Source organism: Oncorhynchus tshawytscha, linkage group LG14 (assembly GCF_018296145.1).
Source record: "Oncorhynchus tshawytscha isolate Ot180627B linkage group LG14, Otsh_v2.0, whole genome shotgun sequence".
Taxonomy (NCBI): domain Eukaryota; kingdom Metazoa; phylum Chordata; class Actinopteri; order Salmoniformes; family Salmonidae; genus Oncorhynchus; species Oncorhynchus tshawytscha.
Genome location: NC_056442.1, coordinates 48,423,481 through 48,448,210, shown reverse-complemented (window position 1 = coordinate 48,448,210; position 24,730 = coordinate 48,423,481). Strand labels below are relative to the sequence as shown.

The 24,730-nt window shown below is 43.7% G+C and overlaps 1 protein-coding gene across 1 annotated transcript in view; it reads left to right on the top strand.

The window, feature by feature from the left end:
* Positions 1 to 24,730, top strand: part of LOC112267280 (stromal interaction molecule 1-like) — a 57,279-nt gene that overhangs the window by 9,192 nt on the left and 23,357 nt on the right. The window contains exons 3-7 of the mRNA XM_042297601.1: positions 3,973 to 4,103; positions 7,593 to 7,707; positions 10,334 to 10,442; positions 10,553 to 10,668; positions 16,695 to 16,872. Coding sequence (XP_042153535.1) covers positions 3,973 to 4,103; positions 7,593 to 7,707; positions 10,334 to 10,442; positions 10,553 to 10,668; positions 16,695 to 16,872 — 649 coding nt within the window. The remainder of the gene's footprint in view (positions 1 to 3,972; positions 4,104 to 7,592; positions 7,708 to 10,333; positions 10,443 to 10,552; positions 10,669 to 16,694; positions 16,873 to 24,730) is intronic.

Here is a 24,730-nt window from a genome sequence, read left to right as displayed (position 1 = left end):
GCACTAATAGCATTTCAATCGGTGACATCACTCGCTCTGAGTCCTTGAAGTAGTTGTTCCCCTTGCTCTGCAAGGGCCGTGGCTTTTGTGGAGCGATGGGTAACAATGCTTCGAGGGTGACTTGTCGATGTGTTCCTGGTTCGAGCACAGGTAGGGGCGAGGAGAGGGACGAAAGCTATACTGTTACACTGGTAATACTAAAGTGCCTATAAGAACATCCAATAGTCAAAGGTATATGAAATACAAATGGTATAGAGATAAATAGTCCTATAATTCCTATAATAACTACAACCTAAAACTTCTTACCTGGGAATATTGAAGACTCATGTTAAAAGGAACCACCAGCTTTCATATGTTCTCATGTTCTGAGCAAGAAACTTAAACTAGCTTCTTTTTTTTTTACATGGCACATATTGCACTTTTACTTTCTTCTCAAACACTTTGTTTTTGCATTATTTAAACCAAATTGAACATGTTTCATTATTTGAGGCTACATTTATTTTATTTGTGTATTAAGTTAAAATAAAAGTGTTCATTCAGTATTGTTGTAATTGTCATTATTACAAATAAATAAAAAATTGGCCGATTTTAATCGGTTGTGGCTTTTTTTGTCCTCCAATAATCGGTATCGGCATTGAAAAATCATAATCGGTCGACCTCTAATCTTTTATCATCTCAAGGGGGTAACAACAAGCCTATGGTACATGCCAATAACGTGCCATTAAAGTAACGGTTGACCGTATTTGACCGTAACAGGGTTGAAGTTTTCATCTTAATTAGCCCTTGTGATATGGAGAAGGGAAGCTTTGTACAACAGGGAAGGGCAATTCAATGCAAGCTTCACATTTTTTTACATTGTTAAAACATTTCTAGCTCATCTATTAGTAACAGGGTGTTATGCTTAGTTTTCCATCACTAAACACCAGAAAAGAAGAGTAAATACTATGATTTGACTATTATATTTCAATGTTTCTTAAAAAAAAATGTTTTAAATAAAGGAATATAGTTTTACTATATTAAATAAAATGAGAGTTCAGTTGACGTAACAGGGTTGACCTTAAGAATGATGAACAGGATTAAATGAATCATTAATCATATTAAATAAATAATCATCTTCAGAAAGGACAATCAAAGCAACAACATAACTAGGGCTTTACAATGATGGTGAAAACCTGAAGAAGTGTTTGGGTTCGATCTTCTTCCCAGGAAAGTTGGAAAAATATGACGAGGGACATGTCACAATGCAGATTTTTTATTTTTTAAATTCATATTAAAAGAACGTATTTATAGAAATGTCCATGTGGTATATATTAAAAGGCACTTCATTAAATGTACTACTAGTAGTAGGCTTTATTCCATACTAAGTAAAGGAAAATAACATTAGGCTAGTAAGGATTTGGATGTTTTGAACCCGTAGTTCCCTCTGGTCTTTGACTTCTCCCTCACCACCACTCTACTTCCCTACACACGTGTTGCACTGGGATTGATGACATAACATCAGCACCCTTGTCATTCTGAGTGTTGACAACAATGTGTTGGCAACACTAAGGTTACACTGTTGAAAAGAAAGCAGCTACCCCCCCACAACACAGCCTGGTTATAAATGGCCTCTTGCTAGGTTTAGTTAATGCTCTGCTACATTCAACACCCCTGTGGTTTTCTGCGGTGAGCAGCAAAGTTCCTAGGCCACAATGTGGATTTGAACAAATGGCTTGCTTTGGTTTCAAGGTGGACATCATTTTGGCTGTTGTTAGCCTACCCATAAAAGCTGAAGTGTGTTACATGCTGATTGTCACTAGACTAGGGCTGACCCCATTTAGTTAACTGGTCGATTGTTTGTTTGGTCAATAGGCTGTTGGTTCACCAAGATTTTATGGGGGAGCAGTGGCAAATATACAAAAATGATTTATGGCACACAAGACACCTGTCTGATTCACACCTGTCTGATTCACACTTGTCTGAGTGGACTAACCCATTGTGGAGGCCTGTGAGTGGACTAACCCATTGCGGAGGCCTGTCTGAGTGGACTAATCCATTGTGGAGGCTGCGGGGATGGCACACCAGTATCACCAGTAGTACAATTACTGTTATTTCCCATTTCTCATCTACAATGTTTGTTTGTTATGGTAATTTCTGTTAATTTATTTGATTTATTATTATTATAGTCTTACTGTTGTCATTGTAGGAGTGGACACGTTGTTTGCAGAGAGCACAACTTAGGCTACACTTGTTAGAAAAAAGTTGTTTTATTTCATTCCATTTACGAGTTGTCAAATTATTCATTGTCTTTTGTTTTGCAGCTCTCATGTCAATCTTGAGTAAGGACATGCACCTGATTATGCATAGAAGTAGGCCTAGGCTACCTGGCCTACCTGCAAATATAGGCCTATAAATGTGCCCATTTGATACTATTTCTTATTGTCTTAACCATCGCAAAGGAGCTTTTCAAAGAAAACATTTATTCCCATCAAACAGCAAGTAAATAAAGTGTGTTTTTACATCCATAGAGAATGACAGTAGTTCCTCAATGTAGCCTACTTTATACATGTTTTTGCGTCTCTCTATCGATTACCACTCCGCATGAGAGGAGGAAAAAATGTCATGCTCTGATCTGGTGTAAAAGTCCTAAAATAGGCCTACCTAATTACTTCTTATCCCTTGCGCAAATAGTCTACAACTGTGTCTGTGGCAGGGGAAACTGAGCGCACAGAATATTTTATGCAATGTTGCAAGTTTGCTAGCACTAGCTTTGGGACATACCAAGTTAATAGTTGATACAGTGTTTCAAGTTTCTTTCAGACAAGCCATGCATAGCCAATGTGATTTATAGGATATTTATTTTTATCAGGATATTCTCTACCTGCAGGCTGCAATGTTTTTATTTGTTGGCTTTAAGTAGGCTATTTTTACGTAGATGGCAATAAAAGACTTTTATATATTTGTATCATTTTCATTGAGATATAATTTTGATGAACCACATGACATTGATTTTGAGATATGAAGACTTTATTATACATGAAATGAAACTGTTCCACAGAAATGTACATATAAAACTGGCACATAGATTAGTAGAAATCATACGGAAGCTTGGCACTCCAAATGGAAAAGGTTGCCGACTGCTGTTGTGGCCTTCAGCAGCCTAATGGCAGAATCTGCAAAGGCAGCAGCGGGTAGGAGGAGAACATATTTATTTTTTGTTTTATTCTGGGTAGGCTATATTCATCTGTCTCCCTCTTTAGTAATTTGTGTGTCTTCATTTTGAATCGCAGTGCATCAGACAAGCTCAGTAGCCTACATGTAGTTGATTTTATTCAAACATAGGGTGTGTCTATATTTGGGAAAATGCAAGTTTAAAAATGTAGACCAATTGATTGGTCGAAAGAACAGACGGCTCTTGGTCAACCAAGTTTTTTGTTGTTGTGGACAACCCTACACTAGACCTACTGTGTTGTATCCAGATACCTTCAAACGGTCCTGTACCATACTGGGGTATACGGTATTACTGGCAGTGCACACAAAGGCTGCTATTTCTTTCCAAACAAAAAAATATATATACATTATTCTTTTGACACACAAAACAAATTTTGGCAGCAGGGATCTTGATCCAGTAGGAGATTGTATCTGCTCTAAGAAGCTTGATCTTGCAAGCTAGCCGCTTAGCCAGCCACTTAGCCAGCCACTTAGCCAGCCACTTAGCCAGCCACTTAGCTAGCCACTTAGCTAGTGAGTTAGCAAACCAAATGCATAGTTGGAGCCCTGAGTTGGAAATAATTTATTTGGCACATCTTTGATAGTGTAACTTATAGTTACAAGCAGTGGCGTAGCTTTAGGGCGCCCCAAACTGTTGGAAATTTCTACCGGTATACAATATATATGATTTACCGCCCAAGTTCAGGTATTGTTGGGATCCCTGTACAATTGCTGGCCCTGTACAACTGTTGACTCAAGTTGAACTTGTCTTTTCTCTCTCAGAACTCTGTCGCATCGATGAGCCTCGGTGCCACGATGAAAATACCATCCTCAGCTTCGAGGCCATCCGCAGTATCCACAAGCAGATGGATGACGATGCTAATGGCAATGTGGATGTGTCAGAGACGGACGGGGTGAGTAGTACCACCAGGTTCCCTACACAATGTGGTCATGTCAGAGAAGGACTGGGTGATTAGCACCACCAGGTTCCCTACACAATGTGGGCGTGTCAGAGAAGGACTGGTCATGTCAGAGAAGGACTGTGTGAATAGTACCACCAGGTTCCCTACACAATGTGGGTGTGTCAGAGAAGGACTGGGTGAGTAGCACCACCAGGTTCCCTATTTCAATACATTTCAATAGCATTTGATAGATTACAGGTGTTTTCAGCTTTCACATTGTGATGTGTTGGAGAGGATGTCACTACTGTCCTGCATGGCACCAGTCAAACCTGTCTATGTGAGTCACAGTAAAGTGGCCAGACGGTATCAGTACTTTAATCCCCTGTCATCCACCAGCAGGGATTCTTTCCGAAGATGGCCACAGATAATGAGATTAGTTAATGGCTGCTCGGTAATGGCTTTTACTTTGCTATTGAAGTAAGTGGTGGATTTGTGCTCCTCCTGCTTCTCATGTTGTAGTGCTGTGCTTGAGTTCACTGAGTAGAAACCCCTGCTGGTTTTTACTATGTCGCTGGAGGAGTTGGCTCCTGTTTTACAGGCTCCTAACCAATTGCTATTTTGTGTGTTTTTTTGCGTGTTGTTTATAACTTATTTTTTACATAATGTTTCTGCCACAGTCTCTTACGACAGAAAAGAGCTTCTGGATATCAGCACAGCGATTACTCACCTCGAGCAAGACAAAGATTTTTTCTTTAATGAGTCAGACGCGAAGGATTTACTGCTGATACCTGACCAGGCCCAAACTCCCATAATTCCCATGAAGAAGAGACGCTGATACAGGTCCGGGTGCCTTGTGAGAATTCGTTGGCCAGTGAATAACCCTCCTCTACCATCCGTCCTATTGGCCAACGTGCAATCATTGGAGAATGAACGGGATGAGCTCCGTTCAAGTCTTTCCTACCTGGGACTAAGCTTTCTGCCATCCAAGGCCCTAAAAATGGCCAAAGACTACAGCCACCCTAGTTATAGGCTGTTCTCTCTGCTAACACACGGCATGCGGTACCTGAGCGCCAAGTCTAGGTCCAAAAGGCTTTTTAACAGTGTCTACCTCCAAGCCATAAGACTGCTGAACAGTAAATCAAATGTCCACCCAGACTATTTGCATTGACTAACCTGTACCTCCACCTATTGACCTGGTACCGGTGGCCCCTGTATATAGCCTTGTTATTGTTATTTTATTGTTACTCTTCTTTTTTTTTAACTGCATTGTTAGTTAAGGCCTTGTAAGTAAGCATTTCACAGTAAGGTCTTTACCTGCGAGTGTTGGGATAAAGCCCCTCCTCTCTGCTGTGTAACCAGTGTCCTGGGCCTCATCTTGGACTGGAAGAGCTTAGCAAGGCAGCCACAGGCAGCACAGCATTGCCAGGCCAGTCCAGTCCAGGCATTCAGTCAGGGCTGCAAAAATGACACCTGTGTGGCCTGACCTCGCCTCCCCTCCCCGTATCAGGCTTCCTTTCACACTGCAACCAGTAGTAGGGCAGCCACGACCAGGCTGGGAGAGGCCTGTAGGGCAGCCACGACCAGGCTGGGAGAGGCCTGTAGGGCAGCCACGACCAGGCTGGGAGAGGCCTGTAGGGCAGCCACGACCAGGCTGGGAGAGGCCTGTAGGGCAGCCACGACCAGGCTGGGAGAGGCCTGTAGGGCAGCCACGACCAGGCTGGGAGAGGCCTGTAGGGCAGCCACGACCAGGCTGGGAGAGGAGAGGCCCACCTCAGGAGGCTCTGGTCTGGGCTAGAGCTGTCTTCCTCTGCAGCGTCTTCTGCAGGGGCTAAGCAGTTTGAGAAGGAGACACTGGCTCTGCAGACATCCCTGAAGCAGCCAGCCTGTGAATTAAGCACATCTCCAGTGTCAGTCCTGGCTCAGAGCTGACACTGAGAAAAGCTGAACAAGACATGTAGAGTGCTTGGACCGAAACAGCTCTGATGCCTGATCTTCTTAGAGAAACAAAAATGTTATGATCATGTTTCATCATTTTTGGGGGTATTTTATTAGGATCTCCATTAGCTGTTGCAAAAGCAGATGCTACTCTTCCTGGAGTCGACACAAAACATGAAACATCATAATACAGAATATTAATAGACAAGAACAGCTCAAGGCCAGAACTACATACGTTTAAAGTGGCGCAGCAGTCTAAGGCACTGCATCTCAGTGCTTGAAGCGTCACTACAGACACCCTGTTTCGATTCCAGGCTGTATCACAACCGGTTGTGATTTGGGAGTCCCGTAGGGCAGAGCCCAGCGTCGTCTGGGTTTGGCCGGTGTACGCCGTCATTGCAAAAAATGATTTGTTCTTAACTGACTTGCCTCGTTAAATAACGGTTAAATAAAAATCTAAAGCTAAGATGGTTGAAACAGCATGTTGCAGCTAAAAAACACACCGGACCAGGATTTTCTTTAAACATCAGCTATTTTGCTACATTGTCAAAGAAACGGTATGATTTATTGCCTGATTGATTGTGAGTGTCCGCCCTGTAGTGAAAACCACCCACACTAAGCTCTGAAGAAGGAAAATCAGCATCATGGCTTGTCCTGCGCCCATGTTCTTTGAGATGTTCTTTGTGGGGGCGTGTGTGTCGTACAGCAGCCAAGCTTCTTCCTCCCAGTGATAACAGCATGGGGGCTGGCTAGCGATGGAGGAAACAGAATGTCATCTAAGCCCTTTTGCTGTGCTTCTATGTTGTTGCTCAAGAGAACTGGAGACACTTAATGTGTCTGATATTACTTAGAGTAGGCTCATTAGATTGAAAGATTGGTGAGTGTTTAGAGTAGAGGAGGAACACCTGATTTCCTGTTTGTGTTCCTCATCAAATAATGATCTATTGTCCACTGCTGTTAGAACTGGAGTTATAGGTTTGTACTTTCCATCACAGGATCTCAGGCCAGTAAAGCTTCAGTGTAAAATATTGTACATGGCCAAACGTATAGATCTTTATTGACATTCACTTGGTAAGACAATGTCTAGGTCTTAATTGTCATTCAGTCGCAAAAGGCCATTTGTTTTCTAGCCCCTTCTCCGAGTGTGTGTTGTGAATAAAGCATAATGTTCCTGGCTGTTCCATTAATGCTAGGCTCCTCTCTACTGCACACTGCTACAGTAACAAGGCTGGGTGCACACAGTGAAGTGAGCCCGGTCTGCAGCAGTAAGCTTAGCTGTCTGACTCTGCAGGCTGGGGAAGGCTCAGGGCATGCCTCTGTTGGTTATTCTCTGAGCACGCCGTACAGAGATCTTTTTATCCTTCCCTGGTATAGCTGACACTTTGCAGTCTCTTAGGTCTACCTCAGCCTTGATGTAACGGTTTGATTCCATCATCTATAAGTGAGAGGCCACATAATCTTTTTGGCTGATTTGATTGATACATCCCCTGCTCTTTCTTCACTTCTCTCTTACCTGCTCTCTGTCTTCCCTTCTGTTTCCCTCCATGTGACCATGGCGACCTCCAGTTCCTGAGGGAGGACCTGAACTACCACGATCCCAAAGCCAAGCACAACAGTTTCCACGGAGATGACCAGTTCATCAGTGTGGAAGACTTGTGGAATACCTGGAAGGGTTCTAAAGGTGCTGGAACTACGCTGTAACTAACACCGTGGTGTTACAGGAGCCTCCCGCTCTGTCACTGCTCTCTACAGGCTAGCAGTACAAACCAGTCTCCCCTCCAGGCACGCTGCCCCACTTAGTGTATCCGTGTGCATATAGGAGAGTCTCATACGATGAATCTCTTTCAGTACACTGTGTTCTGTCTTCTCTGAGAGCGCTGCTCTGTCTGTCCGTTCATAGACATCAAAACTATGAAATAACACATGGAATAATGTAACCAAAAAAGTTATAAACAAATGAAAATATATTTATATTTGAGATTCTTCAAAGTATTCACCCTTTCCCTTTATGACCGCTTTGCACACTTTTGGCATTCTCTCAACCAGCTTCATGAAGTAGTCACCTGGAATGCATTTCAATTAACAGGTGTGCTTTGTTAACATTTTATTTGTGGAATTTATTTCCTTAATGCATTTGAGACAATCAGTTGTGTTGTGACAAGGTAGGGGTGGTATACAGAAGATAGCCCTGTTTGGTACAATTCCATATTATGGCAAGAACAGCTCAAAGAAAAACAACTGTCCATCATTAGTTTAAGACATGAAGGTCAGTCAATCCGGAAAATTTCAGTACAGTCGCAAAAACCATCAAGCGCTATGATGAAACGAGATCTCATGAGTACCGCCACAGGAAAGGAAGACCCAGAGTTACCTCTGTTGCAGAGGATAAGTTCATTAGTTGCCTCAGAAATTGCAGCCCAAATAAATGCTTCAGAGTTCAAGTAACAGACGCATCTCAACATCAACTGTTCAGAGGAGACTGTGTGAATCAGGCCTTCATGGTTGAATTGCTGCAAGGAAACCACCACTAAAGGTCACCAATAAGAAGAAGAAGAGACTTGCTTTGGCCATGGAACACGAGCAATGGACATTAGACCGGTGGAAATCTGTCCTTTTGGTCTGATGTGTCCAAATTTGAGATTTCTGGTTCCAAATGCCGTGTCTTTGTGAGATGCAGATGACGTGAACAGATGATCTCCGCATGTGTGGTTCCCACAGTGAATCATGGAGGAGGAGTTGTGATGGTGTGGGGGTGCTTTGCTGGTGACAAAGTGATTTGTTTAGAATTCAAAGCACACTTAACCAGCATGACTATCAGAGATCCTCACTGAACTTCTGGAGAGAGTTTGCTGCACTGAAAGTAAAGGGGCTGAATAATTTTGCACGCCCAATTTTAAAGTTTTTGATTTGTTAAAAAAGTTTGAAATATCCAATAAATGTCGTTCTACTTCATGATTGTGTCCCACTTGTTGTTGATTCTTCACAAAAAATACAGTTTTATCTCTTTATGTTTGAAGCCTGAAATGTGGCAAAAGGTCGCAAAGTTCAAGGGGGCCGAATACTTTCGCAAGGCACTGTAAGTGCTCAGCATATGTGGGAACTCCTTCAAGACTGTTGGAAAAGCATTCCAGGTGAAGTTGGTTGAGAGAATGTTACGAGTGTGCAAAGCTGTCATCAAGGTAAAGGCTGGCTACTTTGAGGAATCTAAAATCTACAATATATTTTGATTTAACACTTTTGGTTACTGCAGGATTCCATATGTGTTATTTCATAGTGTTGATGTCTTCACTATTATTCTACAATGTAGAAAATAGTAAAAATAAAGAATCCCTTGAATGAGTTGGTGTCTACACTTTTGACTGGTACTGTATATCAGAACCCTTCCCTGCTGTTCTGAGCCTCCCTGTGCTTTGTACTGTCTGTTTTTAAAGCACTGCGTTGTTTTTACATTTGTATCATCAGTAATTCGATTTGGATTTAAAGCTTAGAGGTTCTGTCTGGTTACTGTTTAGGTAAGGGAGAATATTTTCTCAGCCTCTCTGCAGTTAGGCTGCCCAGACAGAGTTGTCAAATGTATCAGGTGGTATGTCATCATTGTCAAGTGAAGTGCAGACCACTTAGCAGCTCAAGCATCCTGGCAGAGGGTGACCAGTGTACCTGTCATCAGAACGTACACACACAGATAACAACCATCCACACTGACGTACCAGCTACGCCTCCCTCTCCTTGACCTGCTGGCATTACACTCACTACTCTTTGTCCCTTACCCCTCCTTCCTCCCTCTCTCTTTATCTGTCTCTCTCATTCCACCCTCCCCTCTCCCTACCTCTCTTCTGTCCCCCATCTCCCCATCTTCTGCCCCCCCGTTTCCCTCTCTGGTTGTGTCTGAGTCTCTGCATTGCAGCTTCCTGTCAGGGGTTTGCTCAGAGCGGAGGTTTGGAGCCAGGAAACTGCAGAAGCACATTAACCCAGCTAGCTAGTCAGCCTGAGCCCACACCAAACCTCACTGCTGCTGACTCCCTGCCAGTCCCGTCTCCCTTTGGCTTTTATTGAGAGATGGCCAACATGTGTAGCTACATTTAAGTGTGTTATGATAGGGGATACCGCTAAGGGTTTTTGGATACACTCGTCTCACGGCGACGCTCATAAATTATAAAGCAGAGTCAAATGTTCTCTCTCTGTGTGAGGATCTGCGTTGCCTCAACGTTGGCATATAACCAGTGATGGAGATTACTGAGGCTGAAACGGTCTTTAGAGAGAGTTGAGAAGCAAGGATAGTGTGGTAATATCATGTTTGTGTATTGCAGTGTACAATTGGACAGTGGACGATGTGGTGTTGTGGCTCACCCACGTGGAGCTGCCGCAGTATGTGGATGCCTTCCGCAAGATGCACTTCAACGGCACTGTCATGCCCAGGTAAGTTAACCCACAGGGTCCTTCCTACCAACCCTCCTATTCTCTCTCTCTTCCCCAATCTTCCTTTAACTGCACTGTAGAGTCTCAATCTGTCTGTCGGTTTCCTTCAGGCTGGCTGTGAAGAACGCCACCCTGACAGTGTCCATTCTGAAGATGCTGGATCGCAGCCATGTTCAGAAGCTGCAGCTCAAGGCCTTGGACACTGTGCTGTTTGGAGCCCCACTCAGTAAGTGGATGACCTTTTTACAATACATTACCTATTAGTGTTTAGTAGTGTGTTTATCTTTCACCCAGACCGATAAAGGAGGATTTCTGTTGGATACTGAAGCGACTGTTTGTGAATGTAATGCTATGAGGAAGAACAGTGTCTGCTCTGTTTGTCTCTCCAAAGGTGTTCATTAGTCTCAAGCAGCAGCTTGGCAGTGCTGGAAAATCTGTTCCTATCAAGTTTTAATGTCACATGCACAAGTTAAATGTCGTTATTGCAAGCTATAAACCCAACAATGCAGTAACCAAGAACAATGTAATACTAAAAATAACATAAGATGGAAGAAAAATAAGAAAAAAGCCCCTCCCCCTATATGTTTTAGTTAATCATTTGGACTACCTGCAGTCAGCCTTCTTGCTGCAGCACAGAATACAGTAAATCAGTGTGATCCATTTAAATTCTGCTACAATGTCCTCTGATAAATAACATAATTGTATGAGTATCAGCAGGGTTACTCTGAGGCCAGAAACCACCATGCTTTCCCCTAAAGTAAGTGAAGCCCTCTTTAGAAAGGCTATTCTGAGGTGCTCTGTGCCTTCCCAAAGGCTTTTCCAGCCTCAGCAGAGAGAGAGCATTACTATGGAAGAGGAAGTGAGTTGATGCTCAGGCTGAGCTACTCTGTATTCTAGGCACACACCTCTGGCGCACTGAGACAAACACCAACACACCTCTAGGACCCTGTAAAACCACACCTCTAGGACCCTATAAAACCACAACGCTGGGGCACTGAGACAAACACACCACACCTCTAGGACCCTATAAAATCACACCTCTGGGGCACTGAGACAAACACCACCACACCTCTAGGACCCTGTAAAACCACACCTCTAGGACCCTATAAAAACCACACCTAGGACCCTATAAAACCACACCTCTGGGGCACTGAGACAAACACACCACACCTCTAGGACCCTATAAAACCACACCTCTAGGACCCTATAAAATCTCACCTCTAGGACCCTATAAAACCACACCTCTAGGACCCTATAAAATCTCACCTCTAGGACCCTATAAAATCTCACCTCTAGGACCCTATAAAATCACACCTCTAGGACCCTATAAAATCACACCTCTAGGACCCTATAAAATCACACCTCTAGGACCCTATAAAATCTCACCTCTAGGACCCTATAAAATCTCACCTCTAGGACCCTATAAAATCTCACCTCTAGGACCCTATAAAATCTCACCTATAAAATCTAGGACCCTATAAAATCTCACCTCTAGGACCCTATAAAATCTCACCTCTAGGACCCTATAAAATCACACCTCTGGGGCACTGAGACAAACACACTACACCTCTAGGACCCTATAAAACCACACCTCTAGGACCCTATAAAACCACACCTCTGGGGCACTGAGACAAACACCACCACACCTCTAGGACCCTATAAAACCACACCTCTGGGGCACTGAGACAAACACACCACACCTCTAGGACCCTATAAAACCACACCTCTGGCGCACTGAGACAAACACACCACAAATTTGCCCAAGATAATCATAAGACAAATTGCAACAGTGATTAGATGTATTCATGTAACTATTTGAAATGGCACAGGAATTCCCCTGTCTGTGTGTGTCTACTTTGTGTAGCCGTTAGCGATGATGCTAATGATAACTATCTTCTGGTAGAGATGGAATGGCTTTCCTATAAACCTTCTATATTAAATGTTAACTACAAAGTAGCCTACCTGGCAGAATGAGATCAGGATTATTTTCCTCAATCCAGTGGCCATTTGTTTTGCCATCTCTGCAATCACATGATTGATACCGGAACATTGCTAACCAAACAACAGTCTCTTGCTTGTGTGCACTTTCATTAACGAGGTGCATGTCCCAACCTGGCACGAAGTCCTACCAGTTATGGAGTTAAAAGCACCTGCACTGTGTGAAAGCTGTTAGACAGGACAGGAAACAGAACATGTCCGTTGTAGTTATGTGGATCATGATTAGTCGTTTCCACAGCAACCCTGGGCCTGGTGAAGCAGGAAACACGCAGCAGTTGGTTCCTGACAGCTATCTCACAGTGACATACTTCATGTTGTAACAGCCTCTAGTCCCCAGAGGCTGCTGCTGTATCAGTGGTTGGGCACCAGTTTCCCCCGATTTTGTTTACCTACTGGAAATGTATGGCATTTTGTTGGTCATTCCCTGTCAGACTGGCCCTGGGGCTTTGGAGAACCTGCTGACGTCATGTCACCACCAGACGAGGTGGTTCCTGGGAATCGTACCAGTGGGTTAGCCCAGGGGAGGGAGGAGAACCTGATGGCTCACATTCTGGGGCTGCAGTGTGTGTGTGCACGTGTGTTTCACTATACTTGTGGGGACCAGAAGTCTTCACAAGAATAGTCAACAAACACCAATTTGGGAAAATAAGATGTTGACTGGGACTGAATTGTGCGTCTGTGTTTTTTGCCTGATCCAGTTTTTTTACATTTTTATTTTATTTATTTTCTGTTTTTTCTCTCTCAAAATCATACTTAAAAAAATAATAGAACATCCAATGTTGTTCTTTTTCTAACTCTACAACAAGGCTTAAACGACATCAGGAGACCACCTTTCAGGTCTGTGAAAAATATAATAAATGTATATTTTTGGGTGTAGATCAAGAATCCCTGGTCAGATTATGTAAGGAAACCAGAATATGAATGAGCCTTAGTCCTTCCTCTGGCCTTGAAGTTCTGTCTGCTCTGCTCTCCATAATAGAGAAAGAAGAGGACACTGTGCAGAGAGGGGGAAGAAAGAGTTGGAGGAGGGGGGTGTTAGGGGAAAGAGGCAGGGGGAGAATTTGGGTTGTTTTATAGGAAGGTTGCAGCAGGATAAGGGAGAGTTAGGGATCTGTGTCTGGCATGTATCATTGTGCGTGTGTTTAGTGAAGAGTCTCAGCTGGAGGAAGAGAGGAGGTCGTCTGGAGATGACAGCCTGAGTCTAAAGATCGTCCCACAGACTGGCTGTGCACAGCAGCAGCACTTCAAGACACCTTTCACAATGGGCCCCATCAAAAATGGACACTTGTCCTTCTCTTAATGGCTGACGCATTTATCAAAGTGGACCCATTCCCCTGCCTTTTTCACAACCTATTAGATGCAACTGGACTGTTCACCTGAAGGAGAACCGAGAAAGACCGGTTTGAGCCAAGTCGTTCCCAGTCTAATGGTCAGTTAGGCCTGTCACTTTGGACTTTCTAGCCAGCATTCCTGCTAATCAGCGACATGTTTTCAGACAAAGAAAAAGCTAATGGATTGTGTTAGCTAGAGGAAAAGACCTATGGGTATCCGTAAAAAAATCCATCATTTGGTGTTTTGTTGTTGGAAAACTGTCTCAGGCGTCGCTCCAGAATCTCCCATAAGTGTTCAATTGTGTTGAAATCTGGTGACTGAGACACACACACACCTTAATGAGACCAGTCTTTCAAAGTCACTGAGATCTCTTCTATCCATAGTAGCCAAAATAATGGGAACTGGGCATTTATATACATGACCCTAAGCATAATGTAATGTTAACTGCTTATTTAACTCAGGAACCACACTTGCTTTCAATATACTTTGTATCCCTCATTTACTGAAGGGTTTCCTTATTCTGGCAGTTACCTGTTTTATTCTGGCAGTTACAGTTACCCGTTTTATTCTGGCAGTTACCCGTTTTATTCTGGCAGTTACCCGTTTTATTCTGGCAGTTAGCCGTTTTTTATTCTGGCAGTTACCCGTTTTATTCTGGCAGTTACCCGTTTTATTCTGGCAGTTACCTGTTTTATTCTGGCAGTTACCTGTTTTATTCTGGCAGTTACCCGTTTTTTATTCTGGCAGTTACCCGTTTTTATTCTGGCAGTTACCCGTTTTATTCTGGCAGTTACCCGTTTTATTCTGGCAGTTACCCGTTTTTTTTTTTATTCTGGCAGTTACCCGTTTTTTTTTATTCTGGCAGTTACCTGTTTTTTTTTATTCTGGCAGTTACCCGTTTTATTCTGGCAGTTACCCGTTTTATTCTGGCAGTTACCCGTTTTTTTATTCTTTTTTATTCTGGCAGTTACCCGCTTTTTTTTTTTTATTCTGGCAGTTACCTGTTTTTTTTATTCTGGCAGTTACCCGTTTTTTTTTATTCTGGCAGTTAACCGTTTTATTCTGGCAGTTACAGTTACCCGTTTTATTCTGGCAGTTAGCTGTGCCTGTTTGTGTGTGTTGAACTGGTTCTATTCAACGACCAGTAATTGAACTGTAGCAACAGGAGATGCAAATGATTTAGTAGAGGATGTCCATAGGGATCAGATATTTCTCTGTCTGGTCTTCCACAGACGAAGAGTAGGATTCTACTGCTGCAGACCCAAGACAAATTGATAGCGAAGACACTGAAAGCAATGCTGAAAGCAATGCGAGAGGGAGTTGTTTTCCTGCGGGAGGGAACGGATGATTGGCCTGATGTATATTAGATAACATGGTTTCTAATATAATTATTATTATTATCTCTCCTGTGTGTTGGAGATAAGACTGTAAAATCAACCTCAAATCAGCATAGTGATTTTTTATTTATCTGAGGGATATGTGATTGTATCCCATTGTAATCAATGTTTGAAATAGTTCCGTTTTGATCAAATACTATATCTGTTTGAGATTATAGTGGTAAATTTGCAGCGTACAAAAGATTTAGAACTATGTTCCGGTCCCCGGACATCTGCTCAAGGAAACATCGTCCCAGGGCTGAGTGTAATTGGGGACCCCTGCCCTAGAGCCTTATAAGGGAAAGGGCTAGGCCACCGTCATGTGGTTCACCTTGTTTCTGTAATACTGGTCTGACACCAGTCTAGTCATAAATGTTCTTCACTATCCGGCCAAGTTCTGCTGTTAATGGCCAACTGTGTTTGTACTGGATTGTGTAGACGAGGCTACAAGAGCCCACACACACAGCTCTTGACTGATGACAGAGGGCAAGAAAACATTGCTGGCCTAATGAGCACATTACCATGCATCATTACTCTACATCAATAACCTATGTCGGTGTCAGCGTGGAGGTTGTTTTTCTGTGAGGCGAAGGGAGGTCTTTTGTTCCTTGTCAATAACAGCCAGCCGAGAGAGCTTAGTGTGTAAGGCTTGTTTGTAAGTTGGCACGCCCTCTATGCGCCTGTATAAAGAGATGCCAGGCCCAGGCTTTAGCTGACACTCCACTTCCTCTTTTGTTTCACTCCAGGACATAAGTGCTGTGCTTGCTAAGAGATCATGTGTTACCTCAGATCTTGTCCCTTTATAAGGCCCTACGACGTCTCAGCCTTCACAGCTTTAAGAGAATGGCCTTTGTAGTCTTCACCTGTCTGTTCTTTAAGGATGATGGATGGATCACGTCTAAGGCCTCTTGGCTGATTTTACATGATTGTTAGTTGCTGCCTGCCTGGTTGGTGTGCTGGCAGTGACTGTGAGGAATGGGACTGTTCTGAATCCATTAGGATGGCAACATTATGACAGAGGACATTCACACCTCTCTACACGGGCCGAACCCCTCGCCTCCAGAGGACAGGAAGGGCAAGACCGAGGCTGTCGGGGCTTTGATTCGTCGCCTCATGTAAATAGTGTGTTAATCTGCCTTTACCTTGGTCTTTTAGCCTGGTGCCTCCTCAACGCATCCCAACTACTACCGCACATCTCTCTTGGAGAGACCTCGCCACTGTACCATGACTTGAGTTCATTCAGTTTCACACACTTTCACAACATTTAGTTCACCACCAAGGAGTTTTGTTGGATGAAGGGACAATCCGAAAATGATATGTACTGTTTTTTTATGTCTCTGCATCCAGTATGAAGGAGGTTAAAGTTTCGTGAGCCAATGCTAAATAGCGTTAGCGCAATGACTGGAAGCCTATGGTATCTGCTAGCATACTAGCTGTTACCATAAACGTACAATCTTTACGCTAACGCTAGGGGAAGGACATAAAGGTCTTCATTGCCAAAATCCTGAAGTATACCCTTTAACCTAACACTTCTCTCTCTCCCCAGTGAACACTCATAACCACCTGAAGGACTTCATGCTGGTGGTGTCCATAGTGATCGGCATTGGAGGCTGCTGGTTCGCCTACATCCAGAACCGTTACTCCAAGGACCACATGAAGAAGATGATGACGGACCTGGATGGTCTACAGAGGGCTGAGCAGAGCCTGCATGATCTGCAGAAGAAGTGAGTTTGTCTTTCCCTTCAACCACTGTACCTGAGGAAGCAGGCCCATAGAAGTAGTGACTCTGAATGATGTCATTATCCACTGGCTTGGCGTCGTGTTGGCTTGACGTCGTGGTGGCTTGACGAAGGGATGGCTTGACGAGAACTTGGGGACAGTCAGTGTTCATTTGGTCAGGAATTGGCAGATTAAATACGTTTTTCAGGTGCGTCATGTTGAAGCCACTCCATGATACAACAGAAACAGGAAGTGAAGGTTTAACTGGTCTGAAGCCATCAGTTGAGTTCCTCATTCAGAGCTCATTCTAGAGATTGCTGTAGTAATTATGCAAGTGGGCAAAATATCCTTTCCTCACATTGTGGAACTGTTCTCTATGGAATATCATTGACGTTTCTCTGAAGTAAGTCTCACAGCTGATTGAGGGACTTGGTATCAACTGTCCATGGAAATTATTTTCTTATGATTATTCCGCAAACACCTTTTGAAATCTGAGCTAGCATATGGCTAGCTACTGTCCTGGTTCTGTCACTACAGAGCTCAACTCCCCTTCCTCCTCTGTGGCCCTCGCTCTCGGTCCTGGTTCTGTCACTACAGAGCTCAACTCCCCTTCTTCCTCTGTGGCCCTCTCGCTCTCTCCTGGTTCTGTCACTACAGAGCTCAACTCCCCTTCCTCCTCTGTTGCCCTGTCTCTCTCTCCTGGTTCTGTCACTACAGAGCTCAACTCCCCTTCTTCCTCTGTGGCCCTCTCGCTCTCTCCTAGTTCTGTCACTACAGAGCTCAACTCCCCTTCCTCCTCTGTGGCCCTGTCTCTCTCTCCTGGTTCTGTCACTAGAGCTCAACTCCCCTTCCTCCTCTGTCACTACAGTATCACGTCTGTCTCCCACTAGTATTATAGTACACCTCACAGCTGCTTTGGTGGGGGGTTTGTGTTTTGTAACGGTGGAGCAGAGAGTATATCTCGCAGCACAGTGTATTGTTCCTGTTGAATATGGCGACAAGCCAGGAGGTTCAAATTCTCCCTCCCCCTGGCAGGAGGTTCAAATTCTCCCTCCCCCTGGCAGGAGGTTCAAATTCTCCCTCCCCCTGGCAGGAGGTTCAAATTCTCCCTCCCCCTGGCAGACAGACTGCTTTGCTGACCACAATGCTGTAGTCTAGGCTTGGGCAATACCACGGTATACGATATAAACGGTTTATTCCCAAATACCCACGGTATGTTTTTCAATAACATTTAAAAATGTGCTATGTCACGTTTACATATAAATATAAGATTTATGATATCCAGCTCAGGGCTCAAGCTATTCATTTGGTTTGATAAGTGGCTAGATGTCTGGTATTCATTTGGTTTGATAAGTGGCTAGATGTCTGCTATGCATTTGGTTTGATAAGTGGCTAGATGTCTGCTATGCATTTGGTTTGATAAGTGGCTAGATGTCTGCCATGCATTTGGTTTGATAAGTGGCTAGATGTCAGCTATGCATTTGGTTTGATAAGTGGCTAGATGTCTGCTATGCATTTGGTTTGATAAGTGGCTAGATGTCTGCTATGCATTTGGTTTGATAAGTGGCTAGATGTCTGCTATGCATTTGGTTTGATAAGTGGCTAGATGTCTGCTATGCATTTGGTTTGATAAGTGGCTAGATGTCTGCTATGCATTTGGTTTGATAAGTGGCTAGATGTCTGCTATGCATTTGGTTTGATAAGTGGCTAGATGTCTGCTATGCATTTGGTTTGATAAGTGGCTAGATGTCTGCTATGCATTTGGTTTGATAAGTGGCTAGATGTCTGCTATGCATTTGGTTTGATAAGTGGCTAGATGTCTGCTATGCATTTGGTTTGATAAGTGGCTAGATGTCTGCTATTCATTTGGTTTGATAAGTGGCTAGATGTCTGCTATGCATTTGGTTTGATAAGTGGCTAGATGTCTGCTATGCATTTTCTTGGCTTCAGCAGAGACATTCAATCCCCACCTGGATCAAGATCCCTGTTTCCTAAATAGTTTTTAGAAGTAGTGCCTCTTGTGTAATACCATATACCCCGGTATGGTACAGAACAGTATGACTGTATGACACCTGGATACCATCGTACTGTAGTCTTGCCTTGTCATTTCTGCCGGAAGCTTGGAGGTGGGTTACTTTCACATCCTCCTGCTCATCTATGGTTCAGTCATGCTGACTCATATACACAGTGTCTAGGTCTCTATCCCTGACACATGTTCCCACTACAACTAACTGACTCCTAAAGTGAGTGTCCTTGATGTAGGCCACAGGAGGCTGCTGAGGGGAGGACGGCTCATAATGATGTCCTGAATGGAGCGATAGAATGGCATCCATGTGAAACCGTGCACTTCATGTATTTGATACCATTCTGCTCCAGACATTATCACGAGCCTGTCCTCCCCAATTAAGGTGCCACCAGCCTCCTGTGATGTAGATCTATTCATCCACCACCTTAGCTTAGCCATAAAGAGGCACCGTCTGCTGTCCTTGCTACCAGGAGGTGAGTTATCCTGTTTCACAGCCTTGCTAGCTGAGAGCGTTACCGGGGCTGTGTCCTCTGCTGTGCTGAGAGGAGAGCGGCCTTGGAACAGAGTCCTGTTATGCCTTTATTGACGTCCCTCTCTCCCCAGACAGGAACTTTGAATATCACATCCTGTCAGTTGGTTACAGGGCTTAGTCTTGCCCTCCTTGTTCATTCACTGTGATAGTAAAACATCTCTGCCATTCCTCACGCCATCTCACCCCCTGCTGCTGTGGGGCATGCAGGTGAGGCTGGGGATATACATCTACTCTGCTGCAACTCTCTGAAACACCTAGTGAACATCCACTGACACTAAATGAGAATGTGAAATGCCAATTGATATTTTTTTTTATAGAGGATTGCAACATCTCATGCATACTAACTAATGTGCATGCAGTTTTGTATTGTTGCTGTTTTGTGGTTTGTTACCTATGGGGTTATAGACCTTCGTCTACAGTTATACCACAGCAAACCAGAGCATTGACATTGAGATGCTTGCTACCCTCCTGTTAAACACTTATTACTGTAACAGTGAATGGGAGCATACAGACTGACTGTGTGGGACTGGTGGGACAGGCCAACATACCTCCTATGTGAGCCCTGTAATGGAGGCAGGGGAAGAGAACATGCAAGACAGGGTGACTCAGTGTGACTACGTGGACAGGCTGGTGTGTCTCCTGTGCTCTCTCTGGGAGCTGAAGGGGAGAGGGGTCATGTCCTCTGTCTGTAGCCGTCCCTTCTTCCTAACCCCCTGCTGGGGGGCTCTCCCAGGAGCTGAAGGGGAGAGGGGTCATGTCCTCTGTCTTTAAACGTCCCTTATTTACATAAGTATTCAGACCCTTTACTCAGTACTTTGTTGAAGCACCTTTGGCAGCGATTACACCCTAGAAGACTCGAGACTATGACGCTACAAGCTTGGCACACCTGTATTTGAGGAGTTTCTCCCATTCTTCTCTGCAGATCCTCTAAAGCTCTGTTAGGTTGGATGGGGAGCGTTGCTGCACAGCTATTTTCAGGTCTCTCCAGAGATGTTCGATCGGGTTCATGTCTGGGCCACTCAAGGAAATTCAGAGACTTGTACCAAAGCCACTCCTGCGTTGTCTTGGCTTAGGGTCATTGTCCTGTTGAAAGGTGAACCTTCATCCCAGTCTGAAATCCTGAGTGCTCTGGAGAAGATTTTCATCAAGGATCTCTCTGTACTTTGCTTCGTTCATCTTTCCCTCTATCTTGACTAGTCTCCCAGTCCCTACCGTTTAAAAAGTTCCCCACAGCATGATGATGGTGCCAGGTTTCATCCAGACGTGATGCTTGGCATTTGGGCGAAATAGTTCAGTCTTGGTTTTATCAGACCAGCGAATCTTGTTTCTCATGGTCTGAGAGTCCTTTAGGTGCCTTTTGGCTAACTCCAAGCCAGCTGTCATATGCCTTTTACTGAGGAGTGGAATCCATCTGGCCTCTTTATTTTTTATTTTTTACCTTTATTTTACTAGGCAAGTCAGTTAAGAACAAATTCTTATTTTCAATGACGGCCTAGGAACAGTGGGTTAACTGCCTGTTCAGGGGCAGAACGACAGATTTGTACCTTGTCAGCTCGAGGATTCGAACTTGCAACCTTTCGGTTACTAGTCCAACGCTCTAACCACTAGGCTACCCTGCCGCCTCTCTACCATAAAGGCCTGATTGGTGGAGCGCTGCAGAGATTGTTGTCCTTTTGGAAGTTTCTCCCATCTCCACAGAGGAATTCTGGAGTTCTGTCCAATTGACCATCGGGTTCATGGTCACCTCCCTGATCAAGGCCCTTCTCCCCTGATTGCTCAGTTTGGCCGGGCAGCCAGCTCTAAGAAGCATCTTGTTGTTTCCAAACTTGTTCCATTTAAGAACGATGGAGGCCACTTTGTTATTGGGGACCTTGAATGCTGCAGAAATGTTTTGGTAACCTTCCCCAGATCTGTGCCTCGACACAATCCTGACTCCGAGCTCTACGGACAATTCCTTCAACTTCGTGGCTTAGTTTTTGCTCTGACATGCACTGTCAGCTGTGGAACCTTACAAAGACCAGTGTATGCCTTTCCAAATCATGTCTAATCAATTAAATTTACCACAGGTGGACTTCAATCAAGTTGTCGAAACATGTTAGGAAACAGGATGCACCTAAGCTCAATTGCGAGTCTCATAGCAAAGTGTCTGAATACTTATGTAAATAAGGTATTTCTGTTTTGTATTTTTTTAAATACATTTGCAAAAATGTCTAAAACCTGTTTTCCCTTTGTCATTATGGGGTATTGTGTGTAGATTGAGGAATTGTTTTTATTTATTACATTTTACAATAAGACTAATGTAACAACGTGGAAAAAGTCAAGGTGTCTGAATATTTTCTGAATGCTCTATACTTGATCCACGTTCTGCTGCTGCTCATATTCCAGTTACTCATAAATGATATTGATTTAAAACTAGTCTCACTCGTAGGAATGCTATTCATACAAATCTCTAACAGCCCAGTCAGCCTGGAGCTACTGAGCCGGTGCTGCAAATAGGCTTTGATGTTGTTTGCTTGTACCCTGCAGTGCAGTGGGGCTGAGCGTCTGCAGTGTTGTGTGCCTGTCCTGCCCTGCTGTTGTTGCTGCTGAAGCTGTGGCTAGTGAATGGTAGAGGTCAGGGTCAAGAGCATTAGTGGGAGGGCCCACTGCCCACATTTTCCATCCTCAGCCCCCCGGATCACCTTTCACTGTTGCCTGGCTACCCATCCACATCACTCCGACATTTCTTCTCCACCATGAGTCTGGATTTGCCTCCCCCCTGACGATATCTAGAATGCGAACACATTCTGACCGTTCTGATTCGTCCCAGAAACCGATGGGTTGGGTCTGAGCAGACCTGCATGATGACATTGTCAACTTTGTTATGGTGACTGGTTGGATTTGTTAGACGATCCATTCGCTGATGAATTTGTTTTGTACAATGTGCCCCGTCATTTTGAAATGAAGTCACACAAACAACTTGTCGGATGGCGGCTTCAATAGAGCAGCGGAATTGAATTCGGGGTGATACTTCAGGCTACTCATGACTGCAGCCCTCTGCCTTCTCCTCTTCCTCTGGTGGGATGAGTCTGCTCTCTGGTGATGTAAAACAGCATTACACTTCCTGCCTCCTTTCTCATCTCAACCTCAATTCGCCCTGTAAAACCTGCTCTCAAAATTACTGATGTATTTTTTTAAACTCATGCGGGTATTTCATGGATTCGGGTTAATTTATATTAATTGAAATGCTGTTCATAATTTCAATGTACCAATTATCATCAGATATTGATAATCTCATACATATGCTGTGACCCCTTTTAAAACATTGCAAGCTAGGCTGTGTACAAGCTAAAGCAGTGTCCTTGTAGATTTTACATGAATATCTATAGTCCTATTTCTCCCAGTGGGCCCTCTGTGTGTTTGAACTGTGGTCTTGTGACCGACCTCACAGGATGGCGTGAAGTGACACATACTAACCCAGCATGACACAGCCACCCATCCCACAAATGGGCTCCTTGTTGGTCATTTATATAGTCATGTCTGAGGCACTGGGGACATGTGGCAGAAAAAGAGCACCATGATCCCAATACACAACGGCCATAGAGTACTGGGCTCTCTGTCACCACTGGGGCCCTGGCCTGGCCTGGCCTTGACATCATTCAGTACTGTGACAGCTGCCCAAGGTCCTCTGCCCTCTACACATTAGCCATGGTTTTCAGCCACATACTGTAAGATGCATGCCCCTCATGCTATCTTTGCAGCCCCTCACTCACATTCTTAGCCTACTATAAGGCTGGTGTTTAGCCAATGGCATTGTCTACAGAGCAAGTAGTATAAAGTAGTCACTTTCATTAACTCTATTTACATGTACATACCAGAGGTCACCCAATGAATCGGTAAGGCCGATAAATTGGGGCCGATTTCAAGTTTTCATAACAATCGGTAATTGGCCTTTTTGGACGCCGATTACATTGCAATCCACGAGGAAACTGCGTGGCAGGCTGACTAGAGGTCGACTGATTATGATTTTTCAACACCGATACCGATTATTGAAGGACAAAAAAAAACAGATACCGATTTAATCGCCCAATTAAAAAAATAAAAATAATTTAAAATAAAAAAAATGTATTTGTAATAATGACAATTACAACAATACTGAATGAACACTTATTTTAACTTAATATAATACATCAATAAAAGCAATTTAGCCTCAAATAAATAATGAAACATGTTCAATTTGGTTTAAATAATGCAAAAACAAAAGTGTTGGAGAAGAAAGTAAAAGTGCAATATGTGCCATGTAAGAAAGCTAACGTTTCTGGTGGTTCCTTTTAACATGAGTCTTAAATATTCCCGGGTAAGAAGTTTTAGGTTGTAGTTATTATAGGAATTATAGGACTATTTCTCTCTCTACCATTTGTATTTCATATACCTTTGGATGTTCTTATAGGCACTTTAGTATTGACAGTGTAACAGTATAGCTTCTGTCCCTCTCCTCACTCCTACCTGGGCTCGAACCAGGAACACAACGACAACAGCCACCCTCGAAGCAGCGTTACCCATGCAGAGCAAGGGGAACAACTACTCCAAGTATCAGAGCGAGTGACGTTTGAAACGCTAGCACGCACCCCGCTAACTAGCTAGCCATTTCACATCACATCGTTACACCAGCCTAATCTCGGGAGTTGATAGGCTTGAAGTCATAAACAGCAGCACTGCTGGCAAAATGCACAAAAGTGCTGTTTGAATGAATGCTTATGAGCCTGCAGGTGCCTACCATCGCTCAGTCAGACTGCTCTATCAAATCATAGACTTAATTATAATATAATAACACACAGAAATACGAGCCTTTGGTCATTAATATGGTCAAATCCAGAAACTACCATCTCGAAAACAAGACGTTTATTCTTTCAGTGAAATACGGAACCGTTCCGAACCAGGAACTAGCAAATTAGTTCGCAATGAGCCAGGGGGCCCAAACTGTTGCATATACCCTGACTCTGCGTGCAATGAATGCAAGAGAAATGACAGAATTTCACCTGGTTAATATTGCCTACTAACCTGGCTTTCTTTTAGCTAAATATGCAGGTTTAAAGATGTATACTTCTGTGTATTGATTTTAAGAAAGGCATTGGTGTTTATTGTTAGGTACACGTTGGCGCAACGACAGTCCTTTTTCGCGAATGCCCACTGCATCGATTATATGCAACGCAGGACACGCTAGATAAACTAGTAATATCATCAACTATGTGTAGTTACAACTAGTGATTATGATTGATTAAATTGAACTTCTCTAGGGTAGGGGGCAGCATTCGGAATTTTGGAA